Genomic DNA, 14,828 nt, shown 5'->3' with positions numbered 1-14,828 from the left:
AAGACAAGCATATTCAACAAACAAAGTGTCATGGCGATGATGATGGTGATGGTGATGATGATGAGATGTGGTGGTGGGAGCACTGAGCACTCATTCATTGCTTACCATGTGCCAGGCACTGTGCAGGCACTTACTATGCGTGCTCTCCTTTAACCTTGCTTTATTAATCCCAATTTGTGAATGAGGAAAGGGGGACCTAGGTTAAGTAACTTGCCAAAGCTCACTAAGAGGTGGAGCTGGAATTTGAATCCAGGATTGTATGATCCAAGGGCTGAATTAGATTTTAAGACACTTCACTGCAATGCTTCCCATGATAGGGAAATGTAGGGATCTCAGAGCAGAAACAATTCACTAATCTAAGTAGTCAGGAAATGCTTCCTGGAGGTTGTGACATCTAGGTTGTACACCTAGAAAACAAATGAGCAAATAGCAAAAGAACTTCTTCGTAACTATAAACTCTTTATGGCCTCCACTAATAATAATAAAATATTTTATAAAATTAAAGTATTTACTTGAAATGCTCAGAACTGAATTAGATAACACTGTACATTTATATTATAAGGTCATAGGCCTGAGAAATGTCACGGAACTCAAGAGATTGTTAGTGCCTCAAGGGCAGAGGTGAATAAGGAATATTATTGTTTAACACATCTATATGTCCTGGTATACACAGGAACTTATTTGACATTCCTCCCTAAACAAAGGCCTCCAGTAGAAAGGAAGGTAGAAAAGGGGAGAAGGAAGGAAATTATTTGGTGAATCAACATGATGTAATTTCTCCTAGGAACTTCATATTAGTTTTAAGTCTCAGCAACACTCTGGAGTTGTTGTTATTTGCACTATTCCTATCATGAGGAAAATAAGTATTTTTGATCTATGGGACTATATTAAAATCTCATGTATTCTGAGACTATTTTTTTCTTTGACATTTTTCATGACCTCTCCCACCAAAAACAAATGCAGAACTTGGCATCACAGTACAGTCTCCGCAAACATTCATTGATTAAGTGAATACATGATCACCAGCTAAGAAGTGGCAGAGCAAAGATTTAAAGTTAAACTTTTCCGACGCTAAGGCCTATTTTCTACTCACTACCCTGTTTGTCTCTCGAATTGACGCCAGCTACCTCTAGAAAATATCAGACACATATTGTCAAAGAAACATAAGAACTTCATCAGACAGTTGACTGTAATTTGAAGGCAACTAGTCACCTCAAAAACACAAAGCAAGATAAAAGGTGCAGGAATGGGGATAATATCCAGTTTCTATAAAGAGGTGGCTGAAATTAATGAATTTCATTGGCAGGAAGAGAAAGTCTTGTCATATGGTTTTCCCTCAGGCGTCTACTATTTTTAAACTTTTCGATGCAATTTAGAAAACTAACCCATTTTCTAAAAGTCAGTGCCTTAGTGACTCCATTGGCCCCCGGGTGACTGATTGGGATGGGAGGGAGAACCTCATGAGGGGGGAGCCGGGAACATGTCTATGTTTTTGGCTCCACACATGGCTCAGATGGCAGTGGAGGGAATTGATGAGGACAGTGTGCTGTTGCAGGGGTGGCTTCCTTGGTGCCCAGATGTTCCGAGGGGGGCAGAGCAGCAGCTCTTTGTGGCCAACAGTCTTCTACAGAATGACCTGCGCCCCAGCCCCTGGTTTTCCTGACTTGAGAACTCGTGCATCCTAACCATTTCGTGATGTCTTATTTTCCATACCACATTTCCTTCCTTCATGACCATAAACTCCATCAAGTGCTTCACATTTTCCCATGAAAACGATTTCTGTCCCCCCGAGTTTTCCTCAGGCCAAATAATCCAAGGTCTTCCTCACAGGACATGATTTCAACCTCCCACACCCTCATCTTTGCTCTCTGACCACGCTCCAGTTTGTGTACAACCTTCTAAAAATGAGGTGCTCAGAGAGGAAACCATGAGTGATAAGATGTGACAGCTGGACAGGGGTGGCAGAGTCCTGCTCATCTGAGACATCCTGATTCTATTAAAAGAGCAGAAGCCTGCGTGGCATTTTCAGGCAGCCACGTCACACTGCTATCTCATATGGGCTTACTTTGTTTAAAGACGGTGCTGTCAAGTCATGTTTCCTCCATCCTATACTTACGGCGTCTGGAATTTCAATGCAATATTTTATATACTTTTAACGTTATGTTAATCTCTAATATGTTTCACCTCTTCCTACCTGATGCATCTTTTAGATTCTATTCTGTCATCTACCATATTAACTTCCTCTTCCTTTTATTTTCTCTCTCAAGTCAGAAAATGTGATAATCATGACCTTGATTCTTCTCAACTCTAAGCAGGCCAAGGGTTGAAATAAATAAATATGTTTTAATGTAAGGAAACCCACTGGAAAAGGAATACAGAAGCACGAATTCTAACTGAAAATCTGTACTCGAATTTCAGCAGATTTTCTTTTTGGTAAAAATCATTTTAGAGTGAAGTTAAAGTAGTCAAATCAGTCTTGGAAAAAACCAAATTGACAATAGAATGTGAAATTTGAGTAATTACGTTAGTAGAAAATATACATTTTTATGTACTATGCACTGAGGTGGAGACAGAAAAATTGCATAACATTTTTTTGTTTCCCAACTCAGGAATTCTGAATATTTGTGGATAATAGCACAAAGGTGCTCTCCACAATTAATTACTGACATACTTATGCACACACTCAGGTCTTAAGTGAGGGTTTTACACAATAATTCATGGGACTGGATAATGGGTACATCACAATTTCCTTCCACTTGCCAACGATGCTTCTGCAGCAATTTTTTTATGGTCTCTTTGCCTTCCTCATTATTCTCTATTCTCTCTCTTCTGTGCTCTTCAACTTTCCTCCATGTCAGCATAAGATTTATGTCCATCAGAGAGATCTTAATATTTAGATCCCTGCTCCACCAACCAGTAGCTGAGTGACATTGAAGAAGTGACTTCACCATTCTGAGTCTCAGCTTTTCTGTTAAGTGAGGACATTAAATATAAATCTTGCAGATCAGGTGAGAGGATGCTTGTGAAAGCATCCTCTTTCACATCCATGAACAGGAACTGGTCAGTGATAAGACATGAGTGCTAAAGGGAGGAGTCAAGATGACCTTGAGATTTTCAGCTTCAAGAAACAAAGTCCTTGCCATTAGCAACAATAAATTAAAAAGACCAAATAGACCATATAATAAGATCATTTCAACAAGTCTTTGCTCCTATTATTATGTTCATCTAAAATGCTTTTCTCTTCTCTTGGAGTATTCAGAACTAACAAGTTTCAGTCTTTACTCCTGACCACCCAAGAAGGAAGTGTCTGCTTCCCCTAAACTCGGTTAGCACTTATCTCATCTCCTTCAGCATTTCTTGTACACAGCTTTTGACCACTGCATCCCTTGCAGTGTATCTAAATTCCTCAGTCATGCTATGCAGTTGACAGCAGAGAGGACACTGCCTTATAATTCTTTGTTTCCCCACAGTAGCTTCCTTCAGAAATTTGCATGTGATACAAAAAAACCTGCTAATATACTGACTTTGCCTTCCCTAAAGGATCATTAGACTTGTTTATTAGTTACATTATTAATATCATTGTGTGATGGATCCACTTGAGGATGAAAGAGTACAATTTAGACATTCCTGTCATCATAACAATATCTTCCTAACAAAAGGAATAAGAAAGAGAAAATACTCTCTGATAAAGATTTTAAAGCTAATTTAGTGATATCAGGTGATTGATTATTCTTCAATAATTTTAAGACTTTGATGTATAAATCTTGAAAATAGTTATAATTGCCATTATTTAAAATATGCCAAATAACATCAATACTAAATTATTCCTCACTAAATCTACAAAATGACTAATAATGTGTTAGTGAATTAACAGAAAAGTTAATGGAAAGAAGCATCAAAATACATTCTCCTCGCAGTAATAACTTGAACACTTAAGTAGTCCTATGGATGCCTATACACATAAACTGAAAAAACAGACATATACAGTAGAGAATTTAAGAAAAAAATAAGAAAAATTTTAAGATAGGAACATTATATACAGAAAAATAATGAGATAGAAACATTTCCATGAATATAAACAGTAGTTAGGAAAAGCTGAAATATTTTCAAAAATGTAAAGATGAATTTAATGGTACATTGGCACTAGTAAAAATGGATAGCTGTGAAAAACTTTTAGCATTTTATAATCAAACACATAGAGTTGGCTATCTCATCCCTTTTTGACAAACATATCACATGAGTTTCTCTGAAAGTACCCACAGATAAGACAGTAACAATTTCCAGCTACTCGGGGGTGTAATCTGCTAATTTATGTCACCAGACACTTCAGACTTAACTTTACATCAGTGTTTAACACAGCAAATCCCATTATTTATTTATACCCTTTATAGTCAGAGACAATCATTATTCATTAAAAATTTCCAGGGAACGATGCAGACAGAATTGTTGAAACACATAAAAAAATTTCAGTATAGACAATGCAAAAATATGACTTGGTGACAAATCTTTAAAAACATCTGGCTCTGCCTTCATATAAATGACAACTGTGCATAGTTTATCATACTTTGGGGACAAGCATTAAAACTGTCTTCAACAATGTAGAATCAGAGCATGTCTTGCTAAGGAGTGGGAGCATTTTTAGACTTTTCAGTGATTATAGATTAGACAAAAACTTTCATCCAGCTTTCCATTTGCTGTCCTGAGGAATATCATATGACTAGCTAATAAAACAAAACAATATTAAAAAATCTATATTTATTTCAAACCTTGCAAAAGAGAAATATAAAAATATCCTGCAGTATCGTCAACTTTCTGCTTCTGGACAACTTACAATTAAACCATGAGCATGTGTGTAATTAACAGCCTATGTAGGAAGACATGGAAGATACAGGGGAAGAGGGTAATTAAATACAGTGGCACCAAGAGGTAAAAGTACATTTTGTTGCCAGATTCTTACACCAATTAAGTACTTTTTAGAAAATAACGTTTTGTTCTGAAATGACCTTCCCAAGAAGAATGTCAGCTGGCACAAAGTTAACTCAGGATGGTATGATGGTCTGTTCTCATTAAACAATGTCAATAATAGCATGTATTAGATGAAGACCAGCTATACCTTTGAATGTCAGAATTAATTCATCATCAAAAAGAAACGAAAGAGAAATAAGTTAAACTACAAACAAGAACCTGCTAAAAAGATCAAGTGAAAATACATCCCAAACAAGAAAAATATTTGAGACACCACTCAGTGAAATGTGTTTGATTTGCTTATTTTATATATATATATATAGTCATTTCAAAAAAAACCGAAACTAGAAAATATTCTGAGAGGTTCAGGGTATCCTCTTCTGTAAAGCGATGGATCTGAAAATTATAGACTATCACCAATGTCAGTTGTTTCTTGGCTTTTTTTTTTTTTAAGAAAAGAAGAAATACTTATAACATGTAATCCATATTTTGGGGAGGGGGGACAACTCAGAAACCCCAACACTAAACCAAAATTCCTCACAAGAAAATTAAACCATACGTATAACTTGGTTAAAGGAAAAGCAATATATTTAAATATTAAATATTTTTAAAATACAAGTTTACAGAAGGTGCTTATTCAGTTCTCAAAGAAAAGAATAAAGATTTACAATAACAAGCTTCCTAATGTAAAAGTATTTGATTTGTAGAAATTTAATTGAAGCAAAGCTCTTCAGAAATAAATCTATTAAAGAAAATAAGGTTCACTCAGGTTTATAGCCAACTTACCTCTTTTTGCTTTTGATGTCAAGTAGTGCATAAAAAGAGAAAAAAATTTATGTTTAACTGATTCTACTGTCATAATGGCTTATTCCATACCTATTCAGAGTAAATGACTCTAGTATACTTTTTTTGTTGTTCTTTGTTTGTTTGCTTTTTGTTTTTACAGGATCCTATGAATAGAGGTGGAGCTGGGACTGCCTGGAAAGCCAGAAATAGGTATTTAACATGAACTAAGCAGCATCCATATAGGGTACCTCTTCCTACTCTAAATTTCTAATTTCAGTTCTTATGACCCAAACTGATCATAGACTGATTTTCCATTGCTAATAAGACAAAATCTTAAGTGCAATGAAGAATTGGGAGGTAAGGTTCAGTTTAGAGCAAAAATGTAGTTGATGGACAGCATCAGAGCAGCAAAAAAGTCCTTAACATGAGGAAAGTATATCTTCTTCAACTAAAAAAAGTACGAATTTTATATCCACCAAAAGCAGGTTTAATTAAAATGACTGTCTTGCTCTAAATCATTATCTTGCAAAGTAAATGTATATATTTTCATATAAAATTTTAAATCATATAAATGCAAATATTTGAAGTTATATTAGTTTCTTGTAAATAATTATTTTAAGAGTAACAATCTAATCTAGTCCAACTCTCGAGAATATTCACTGACAATTGTGGTCACGTTGAGAGGCCCAGCTCTAGAAGCAGTCCCCAAAAAGGAGACTTGATTTGTGAACTGGACACAGTAAACTGACATAAAAATAATGTATACACCAAAAAAAAAAACATAAAGGAAGGAAGGAAGGAAGGAAGGAAGGGAGGGAGGGAGGGAGAAAATCTCCAGAGTCCAGTAATGAACATAGCCAAAACAAACTTGGCTTTTACATATACAGTTCACAAAAACTTTAAATTTGTGATATGGAGAGTATATCAATGACTTTTTTTTTGGCTGAGAGGTGACAATGAAATTAATGGTTATATGACATCTTTATGACTTTACTTTTTTAGTAAACAATAGAAAGCAATAAAGTCAGCCATTTTGAGTCTTGCTTTTTTTTTTCCTGTCATAACTTTCAGGCATAATACACTGGGAAACAGCCAAGAAAATCAAACAAGCATCAACAGATGACTAAAGAGAAGGATGTGTGGAAGAAGGGACACACAGCTGTGCAAGAAGAAAACAAGAGGGTGGCAGGATGCTTCATTGCTGTGTAATGAGTATAGTGCACTGTGAATCCTTCTGGTTGATTAGCTGTATAGGTTCAACGCCTAGGTCACTTTAAGTAGTCTAGGTATAAGTGTAAGGAACTACATTTTCACTACATAATTTAAAACAAAGGAATAGGAAGTAGCAAGCGCAGGCTTTCTGTGAGCATCAGAATTACTCATCATTGGCACCATGCTCCCAGCCAGAACTTGGCTGCTCCTTCAGACCCTGCCCAACTCGCTAACAGCTCAGGAGAGCCACTGAAGCCAGGTTTAGCGTGTACAAAGGCCACCCCCAAACTGTTAATATGCCTCAGAAGAGTCTGGTTGGCTGCCATGTTGATGGGTACCAGAGCAGCATTTCTCAATTAAATCAGTGGCTCCCATATCCAATGTAATGATATAGGTATACTTTTAGAAATTGAACCTCATCGGTTTGGGGAAGGAAAGCAAAGTATTAGCACACTGCAAGAATTCAGCGTGAATTCTGGGACTCTGCTCTTTCCTGACTTGTATAGTCAGTTTATAACACATAGACACTTTAAATTGTCCAAAAAAAAGTTTGCTCTGTTTATTAGATAATGGGAATTTTACTTTTTCTTGATGGAAACTATACTATACGGTGCTGAGATATTTTAATATATTTACTTACAAGTGTATTTAGAAACATGGATTGTACACAGTGAACTCCAGTCCCAGTCATGGAGAGAATAATTTGTATTCGTTGAATCAGAGAGACTCAGAGTTGAGAGAGCTCCTTCAGTATTCCTTCACTATAGCTGTCCACATGTCCTTATAAATGCAGAGGAGAGCCTACAGTTGTTAACCTCAAGATTGGCTTCCCCAGGTATCTACTGTGGCTTTTTAAATTATGTTTTTCTTAGTATTCCTTGTAGATAAAAGACGTCCCTTTGAAAGCTGCAGTTTGAATATAACATCCCAGGGAATGCTTATAATCAGAGCATTTTTATAATAGAGGTCGTTATGTAGTTACAGTGAGGACAAACAGTAGAATTCAACAGACTAGTGCCAGCAAGTTGGATTAAATAGTGTGAGGAGCATAGCATAGCTGATGGCCATTTCCCCTGGAATACAATGAGGGAGAGCCCCCAGCTGCCCATCACAACAGAGTAGTAAACCTCTTCTTTGCATGGGGAGGCTTTGGGATCTGAAGGCAGGGCCATGCCAACGGCAGACGGTTGTAGCACCTTACTCCCTGGCACAAAGGATACCAAAGAAACTAAGGGTAAAGTGCCGTAGATAAGTAATTGACTGCAGTTTGGTGGAATAAAGGCTGTTCCCTGACTTGAGGGTGCGGAGCATGAACAGGTAGAAGATGGTGAGATAACGTGCAATTTTAAAATTCAGTGTTCGGACTAGTTTGTCTTATGGTGGCAGAGGTTGGTCACTTCAGTGAGTCTGAATCAGAAGCTATGATCTAGGTGCCTGACTCTTTCGAGTTTTCTACCTGCCTTTCAATACTTTTTAGTGAGCCAGAAGTATCATTTGGGCAGGGTCAACGGAGGAAGGTAGTTATTGCCTGCAACGTTCTGCGCCTTCGGTGTGTCTCAGCCCACCTGTGCCTCCCCATCATCCCTCCAGACTCAACCCCCTTCTGGAGGCCTCTCTTTTCACCACATGGGTGGACTCTGGTGGACACAAGCATGATGTGATCACTTTTGCCCTAAATATGTAACAATTAGGAACATCAAATAAGTATATTTTCTTTCACTTAATGGATATATTAGAGAAAGATTGTAGTTTTTTTTCCTTGAGGATTTTAATTTAAAAATTTTAATTTCCATGGGTTTATTAAAATTTTAATAAAACTTAAAAGACTTTAAAGCATAGTTATACTAAAAGAGTTATATGACATAGTTATATTAAAAGAGTCAACATGGATTGAAAATATAATCTAATTTAATAAGCACATTACTTCTGCAGTGTTGGTTTTCATGTTGATCCCTCAGTAATTAAATAATTCCATCATCTTATCATAGTCTATTGTGCTTACAATGCTCAGGTTTTGAATATGAAATCTTTTAAGAAAATGCAAGTTCTGGATAGTATACCTGACAGAGGAGGGAGTAGAAGACAAACCCAAAGATAAAACAAAATAAAGATGCTGATAGAACCGTGGTCATTAAATGTTCCATTAATCATTGCATTATTTATTGAGTGGCTCCAATCTGTACCGTGGAATGGTTTACTTAGTATTGTCTTTATCTTTTCTTTTATCCTGGAAATGGGAAAACACACAGAACCCACCTTGGAAGAGTCTGATGTGTTTTCAGTCTATATATGGTGTCATTAAACTCTGCCATTTAAAATTGGCAGGATGAATTGTAAACATTTTCCAGGTGCTCCGCTCCCTGCTTTGAATAAATAACATAGACTTTTTACAAGCTTGATTACACCAATTAAAAAAAAACATTAAGTTGTTTTATTATTTTAAGAATATTTAAGAAATATGGTTTCCTAGGATATCTAAACAATAGGAATTAAATTCTTATACTGGCAAGGAGACCTAGTAAACAAATAAAGGAGATGTATAGAGAAAGGTATACAAACATTTAATATGTATCTATAATATTTAAAAGAGTATTGCTACCAGAGACAGACAAAGCAGAATCAATTTGTAATAGCAAACATTTGGTCCAATGTTTCATTTTAAAAGAAAACCTAAACATGTGTCACCTTAAATCTTATTTTTAAATTAGATGTTAATGATTAGATTTCTGTGCAGAAATTATATCCAGCTAAAACCATTGGTAAGTGAGAAGGTCTAGAACTGCACTGTCCAGTACAGTAGCTACCAGCCAAATCTGGCTATTGGCCACTTGCAATATGGCTAGTTCAGATTGAGATGTGCTGTCAGTGCAAAATACACACTGAATTTCAAAGACTAAGAAGAACAGATGCAAAATCTCATTAATAATTGCTTCTACTAATTGCATGTTGCAATCATAATATTATGGACATATTGTGTTAAATAAAATGTATTATTAAAATTAAGTTTATCTGTTTCTTTTTACTTTTTCTCATATGGCTACTAGATTATTTAAAATTACATATGTGGCTCATATCATCTTTCTATTGAATAGCTCTGGTCTAGACGGTGAAACATTCTTGTAGCTGTCATTTTATTGTTTGACAAGATATATGTCAATTCTGTACATAAAGACATTTCAAGCTTTCTTAAAGGGTTCAAGTATATCTTCTTTCTCCTCCAAACGTTTAGTTAAAAATAAACAAAAAGATGAATATTAATATAAAAAGGAAAAAAAAGCCAAGATATATTAAGTGACAAAAAAATAGCATGCATAATGATGTTTGTGGCTGTGCCAGTGTTACTGTTAATACATATATAAATACATATATGTGACTATATATGCATATGTTTATATATATTTCCTTGTATATGTACAGAGTGTTTCTTAAAGGATACCCAAGCTTGGCTGGGCACAGTTGTGGCAGAGAGAACTACTTTCTATTTGTATACCCTTTTGTACCTTTTGAATTTTGAACAATCATTATCTATCGAAAAATATACTTAAAAAATATAAGTATACTTATTACTTTCTCTTATTCCTTTTTATATGCATATATAATCATATATGCTTAAAAAGGAATAAGAGGGCTTCCCTGGTGGCGCACTGGTTAAGAATCCGCCTGCCAATGCAGGGGACACGGGTTCGAGCCCTGGTCTGGGAAGATCCCACATGCCGCGGAGCAACTAAACCCGTGCGCCACAACTACTGAAGCCTGCACGCCTACAGCCCGTGCACCACAACTACTGAGCCTGTGCTCTAGAGCCCACGAGCCACAGCTACCGAAGCCTGCGCGCCTAGAGTCTGTGCTCCTTAACAAGAGAAGCCACCACAGTGAGAAGCCCGTGCACCGCAACGAAGAGTAGCCTCCACTTGCCGCAACTAGAGAAAGCCCACGCACAGCAATGAAGACCCAACACAGCCATAAATAAATAAATAAATAAATAAATACAATTTTTTAAAAAAAGAATAAGAGAAAGTAATAAGTAAGGAAAGCCTATATATTTATATGCAACATTTTGGTCTGTATTACATGGGTTCATAAATTTTGCCCTCTAAAGTGAATATTTTCAGGGGAATTCCCCACCAGTCCAAGGGTTAGGACTCCATGCTTCCACTGCAGGGGGCACAGATTTGATCCCGGTCGGGGAACTAAGGTCCCACAAGCCACGGGGCGTGGCCAAAGAAAAGTGAATATTTTCTTATAATTGCCTTGATTTTTAGGCATAATATATTAAAACAACCAAACAAAGAAACTTCAAATGATACATATGCTGCCTATATTAAATAGTAAGAGAAATGACTAACTTATTTGAAAATTTTCCAAATGCAATTGTTATATATAGATTTTATTACATCACCCACTTTAAACTACATCGGAAATGCACTATAATTCTGTATATCGGAAGAACTGCATATAGAGATGATAAACCACAATAAAGCTGTATATTTTGAATAACTGTAGAAAATTTGGACTAATTACCAATTATCCAACAAACTGAGGGCATACTATGTGCCAGGTACAGTGTAAGATCCTGGGGATTAAAAGAGGCAAGGTTTCTGCCCAAAAGCTTACAGACTCATAGAAAAATCTGATTTTAAGACAAATTGTGACTGTACTGTCTGTAGTGAGGAGTAGAGGACGAAGCAGCTAATTCTACCCACTGGAGACAAGGGATCAGAAAACTCTTTATAATTTTTGTGCATTTATGCACATGATGGTAAAACTGGTATATATGAGACATCTAGCTTAAAACCTTTGCAAAAGAAAACAAGGAAGGGAAAAAAATCTTAAAATTCCAAAATATTTTTACATGAAACTAGTTATCTGGGTGAAAATCAAAACACTCAGCTAAACTGGAGGATATTTGATATTTATCTAACCAAAGCAAATACGGAGCTATTTGAAAAAAAATGAGATAAATTCCTGTATTTCTCAGTTTTCAATTAGGTATCTGTCATTACAGAGATGGACAGAATCTAAAGGAGAGATATAGCTCTCAGATGACATTCTTCGCACATTCCAACCCAAGATCATTCTATACTAAAAGACTTCCTGTAAAAATGGAATTGCTACTTGAAGAAACACTGAAAGAATTGAAACAAAATTTAAGGGTGTTGCACATTTCCACTGTAAAATGAATTGTTTTAGCAGATTCCAAACTAAGGGCAACATGCTCTAGCATGAGAAAATGCTCAAGTCTTCCTCTGCTGGGGAAAACTCTGTAGAAGCTATGTTAAAAGCAAATACAACCCTAAATGATTACAAGTTTCAACAGAATGCTGTTCACTCCTACCATTTCAAGAATTGAATTCTGTGGAAAAAGAAAGTATGTGGGGAAGTGGAACACACAAAAATGGAGAAGCCTCTATAGGAAAAAACACACTTTAGGCAAAAAACCACTGAGGCTGTTAGTTCAGGAAGTCAGTTCAATTAGCATTTACCAAGCTCCTTCCACAGACAAACCACGGGAGGATGAAGAAGCACAGGCAGTTAGAGCAGGATGTGTGTGTGTACACAGGACACGCTGGCTTTTGCGTAGAGCTGGACTTCTTTGCTTTCAGACACTTGTAAACATTCATATTCCTCACAGTTTTGATTCCGAGTCTCCACCACCTCTCATTTCACATTTCATTAGACTCTGTAGTTGCTTCTTTACCTCAGGTGTTACTGTAAGCAGTTAGGGGCAGGGGGTTCCAGGAGAAAGAGAACCAGGCATGGCTTTCTTGACTTAAGAGAAGTCATTTTCACCCTAAGCCATTTTATGATCTAAGCCTGGCCTTGAACAGTTCTCAATAATCTTAAGGGAACAAAAGAATGCAGAAACATTGCCTGTTATCAGGCAAGAGAAGTAACAATAGCAAACATAATATATCAGCTGTAAAAACTCCCAGTTTTGCTTGAATGGTAAAGATTAGCATGAAGTGCTCAACCACCAGATCAACTGGAACCTAAGGGACGATGATGTTGACCTTTTCTGACCCTCCTGACTTCAATCAACTAAAGCTTGGACTCAACCAAGCCCCTTCATGAATACACTTCTTGTTAAAACTTCCCCAATTTTGCTGTTTGGGGAGACACTGCTCTGGGAAAGATCCCCGGTGTTTTCCTTACTTGCCGCAAGTAATAAATCCTTCCTCCTCCCAGTCTTTGGCTTGGTTGTGTCTTTTGGCTGGACACCCACCAAGAGGTGAACCCAGTTTTTCGGGTAACATTACCTACATCTAATCCATTCTCCACCTCGCTGTCAGGGTGATCTTATATACTAAAAATCTGCTCTTCTTCTTAAAACTGTTACCTGTGCCCTTGGAATAAAGTCTGCTCTCACTAACCCGGCCCTCTGTTTTCAAGTCCCTGCCTGCCTTTCCAGTGTCATTTTCCATCACTCCCAAGTCCTGCTCCAGTTTCTAGCCCCAAGCTCATGGCCTTTGTGCAAGCTGACCTCCTTTCCTATAAGGCTTTTCTCATTACCCACACCTGCACCCCTACCGGTAACAGGGAAGAGCTATATCGGACTCCACGTTGGATCTGTTTCTTTGACTTTAACCTTTGCTTTTCATTGCTTTTGTTATTATAATCATACATAATGGTCTGCCTCAGGGAACCCTGCCCCTCTGCCCGAATGTTAAACTAAAGTGCCTTAGTTCAGCTCACAGGGAGCCAATCTGACCCTGCCCACCTGGGAATGGCTGCAGAAAAGAAGAAATTTTGCAAGATAAATGGCCTTTTTACTTTACTTCCTCACCTCCTCCCCCTCTCTGTTCTATAAAAGAAACTGGCATCCAAACCCCGGTAAGATGGTTTTTTGGGGACCCTAGTCTGCCATCTTCTTGGTCTGCCAGCTTTCCGAATAAGCTCGTTATTCCTTGCCTCAACACCTCGTCTCCCAATTTATTGGCCTGTTGTGTAGTGAGCAGAGCAAGCAGAGCGAGCTTGGACTCAGTAACAAATTTGGCTTAGCCTGCCAGGAGCCTTGCTGCTCGCGGCTAGCCGGCCCTGGTCACGGAATACTGGGGGCAAGGTCATAGCAGCTGCCGGGACCATTTGTCCTGAGGATCTTTCCTTCAAAACTCCCTGAAACAGCACTGGTTACCCCAGCGTTTGGCAGTTGAAGCAAGGAACCGACAAACTTCTATGAGTTGACAGGCTCAATTTTGGAGGGTAAGTCTCTCTGGCGTGCACACCGGGAACATATTACCCACCCTCAATTTGGGCTTTTCCTTTATGGGACAAGCCAGTCTGTTTGGTTGGGGTACCCTGTCGGAGAGGGGAATTGTCATTGGATGATTTTGGTAACCGGTTTGTTGGGTTTGGTTTTGGTTTTGGTTTTGTGTGCATCAATGTTGGAATTTGTTTGTGCTTTTTGTGTTGGAATTTACGTCTTTTGTGTTTTGGTGTTATCAAACTTATAAAAATGGGAAATACTCCATCTATCCCAAAGGAGAGCCCTTTGGGGCATATATTAGATAACTGGGTAAAACACAGCCATGAGCCTATGACTAAGAAAGACATATATACTATTGTAATAGGGTGTGGACCCAATATATGTTAGGATCAGAAGAGCGATGGCCCCTGAATGGCTCACTCTTGGTGGCCCCCAAGCTGTAAGCTTATTCAGCTTTCTGCTTTCCGGAGAACTGCTTGTCTCTTTCTTGGTATGCACTCCTGACGCTGCGGTGTTGAGCGTAAAAAAGGAAAATGGCTTGCGGCCAGTTTCGTTCCAGGTGCCTGCTCTGGATCTAAGAGCCCCTGGTTGTTCCCCAGAAGAAGGACGTGCTGCCATAAGGGGTAAGTCTGTATCTCCAGAGAATGGCCCCATAAAGCAT

General features: G+C 37.7%; 1 protein-coding gene across 5 annotated transcripts in view; it reads right to left on the bottom strand.

The window, feature by feature from the left end:
- Positions 1-14,828, bottom strand: part of BICD1 (BICD cargo adaptor 1) — a 207,936-nt gene that overhangs the window by 12,051 nt on the left and 181,057 nt on the right. For 2 of the 5 annotated variants that reach the window (XM_036866753.1, XM_036866750.1), the window contains one exon: positions 5,752-5,760. The exons of the other annotated variants lie outside the window; for them this stretch is intronic. In XM_036866753.1, coding sequence (XP_036722648.1) covers positions 5,752-5,760 — 9 coding nt within the window. The remainder of the gene's footprint in view (positions 1-5,751; positions 5,761-14,828) is intronic. 5 annotated transcript variants of the gene reach the window in all.

This window comes from Balaenoptera musculus, chromosome 10 (assembly GCF_009873245.2).
Source record: "Balaenoptera musculus isolate JJ_BM4_2016_0621 chromosome 10, mBalMus1.pri.v3, whole genome shotgun sequence".
Classification (NCBI taxonomy): Eukaryota; Metazoa; Chordata; class Mammalia; order Artiodactyla; family Balaenopteridae; genus Balaenoptera; species Balaenoptera musculus.
The sequence above is the reverse complement of the archived record's forward strand: the minus strand, read 5'-3'. Positions and strand labels throughout refer to the sequence as shown.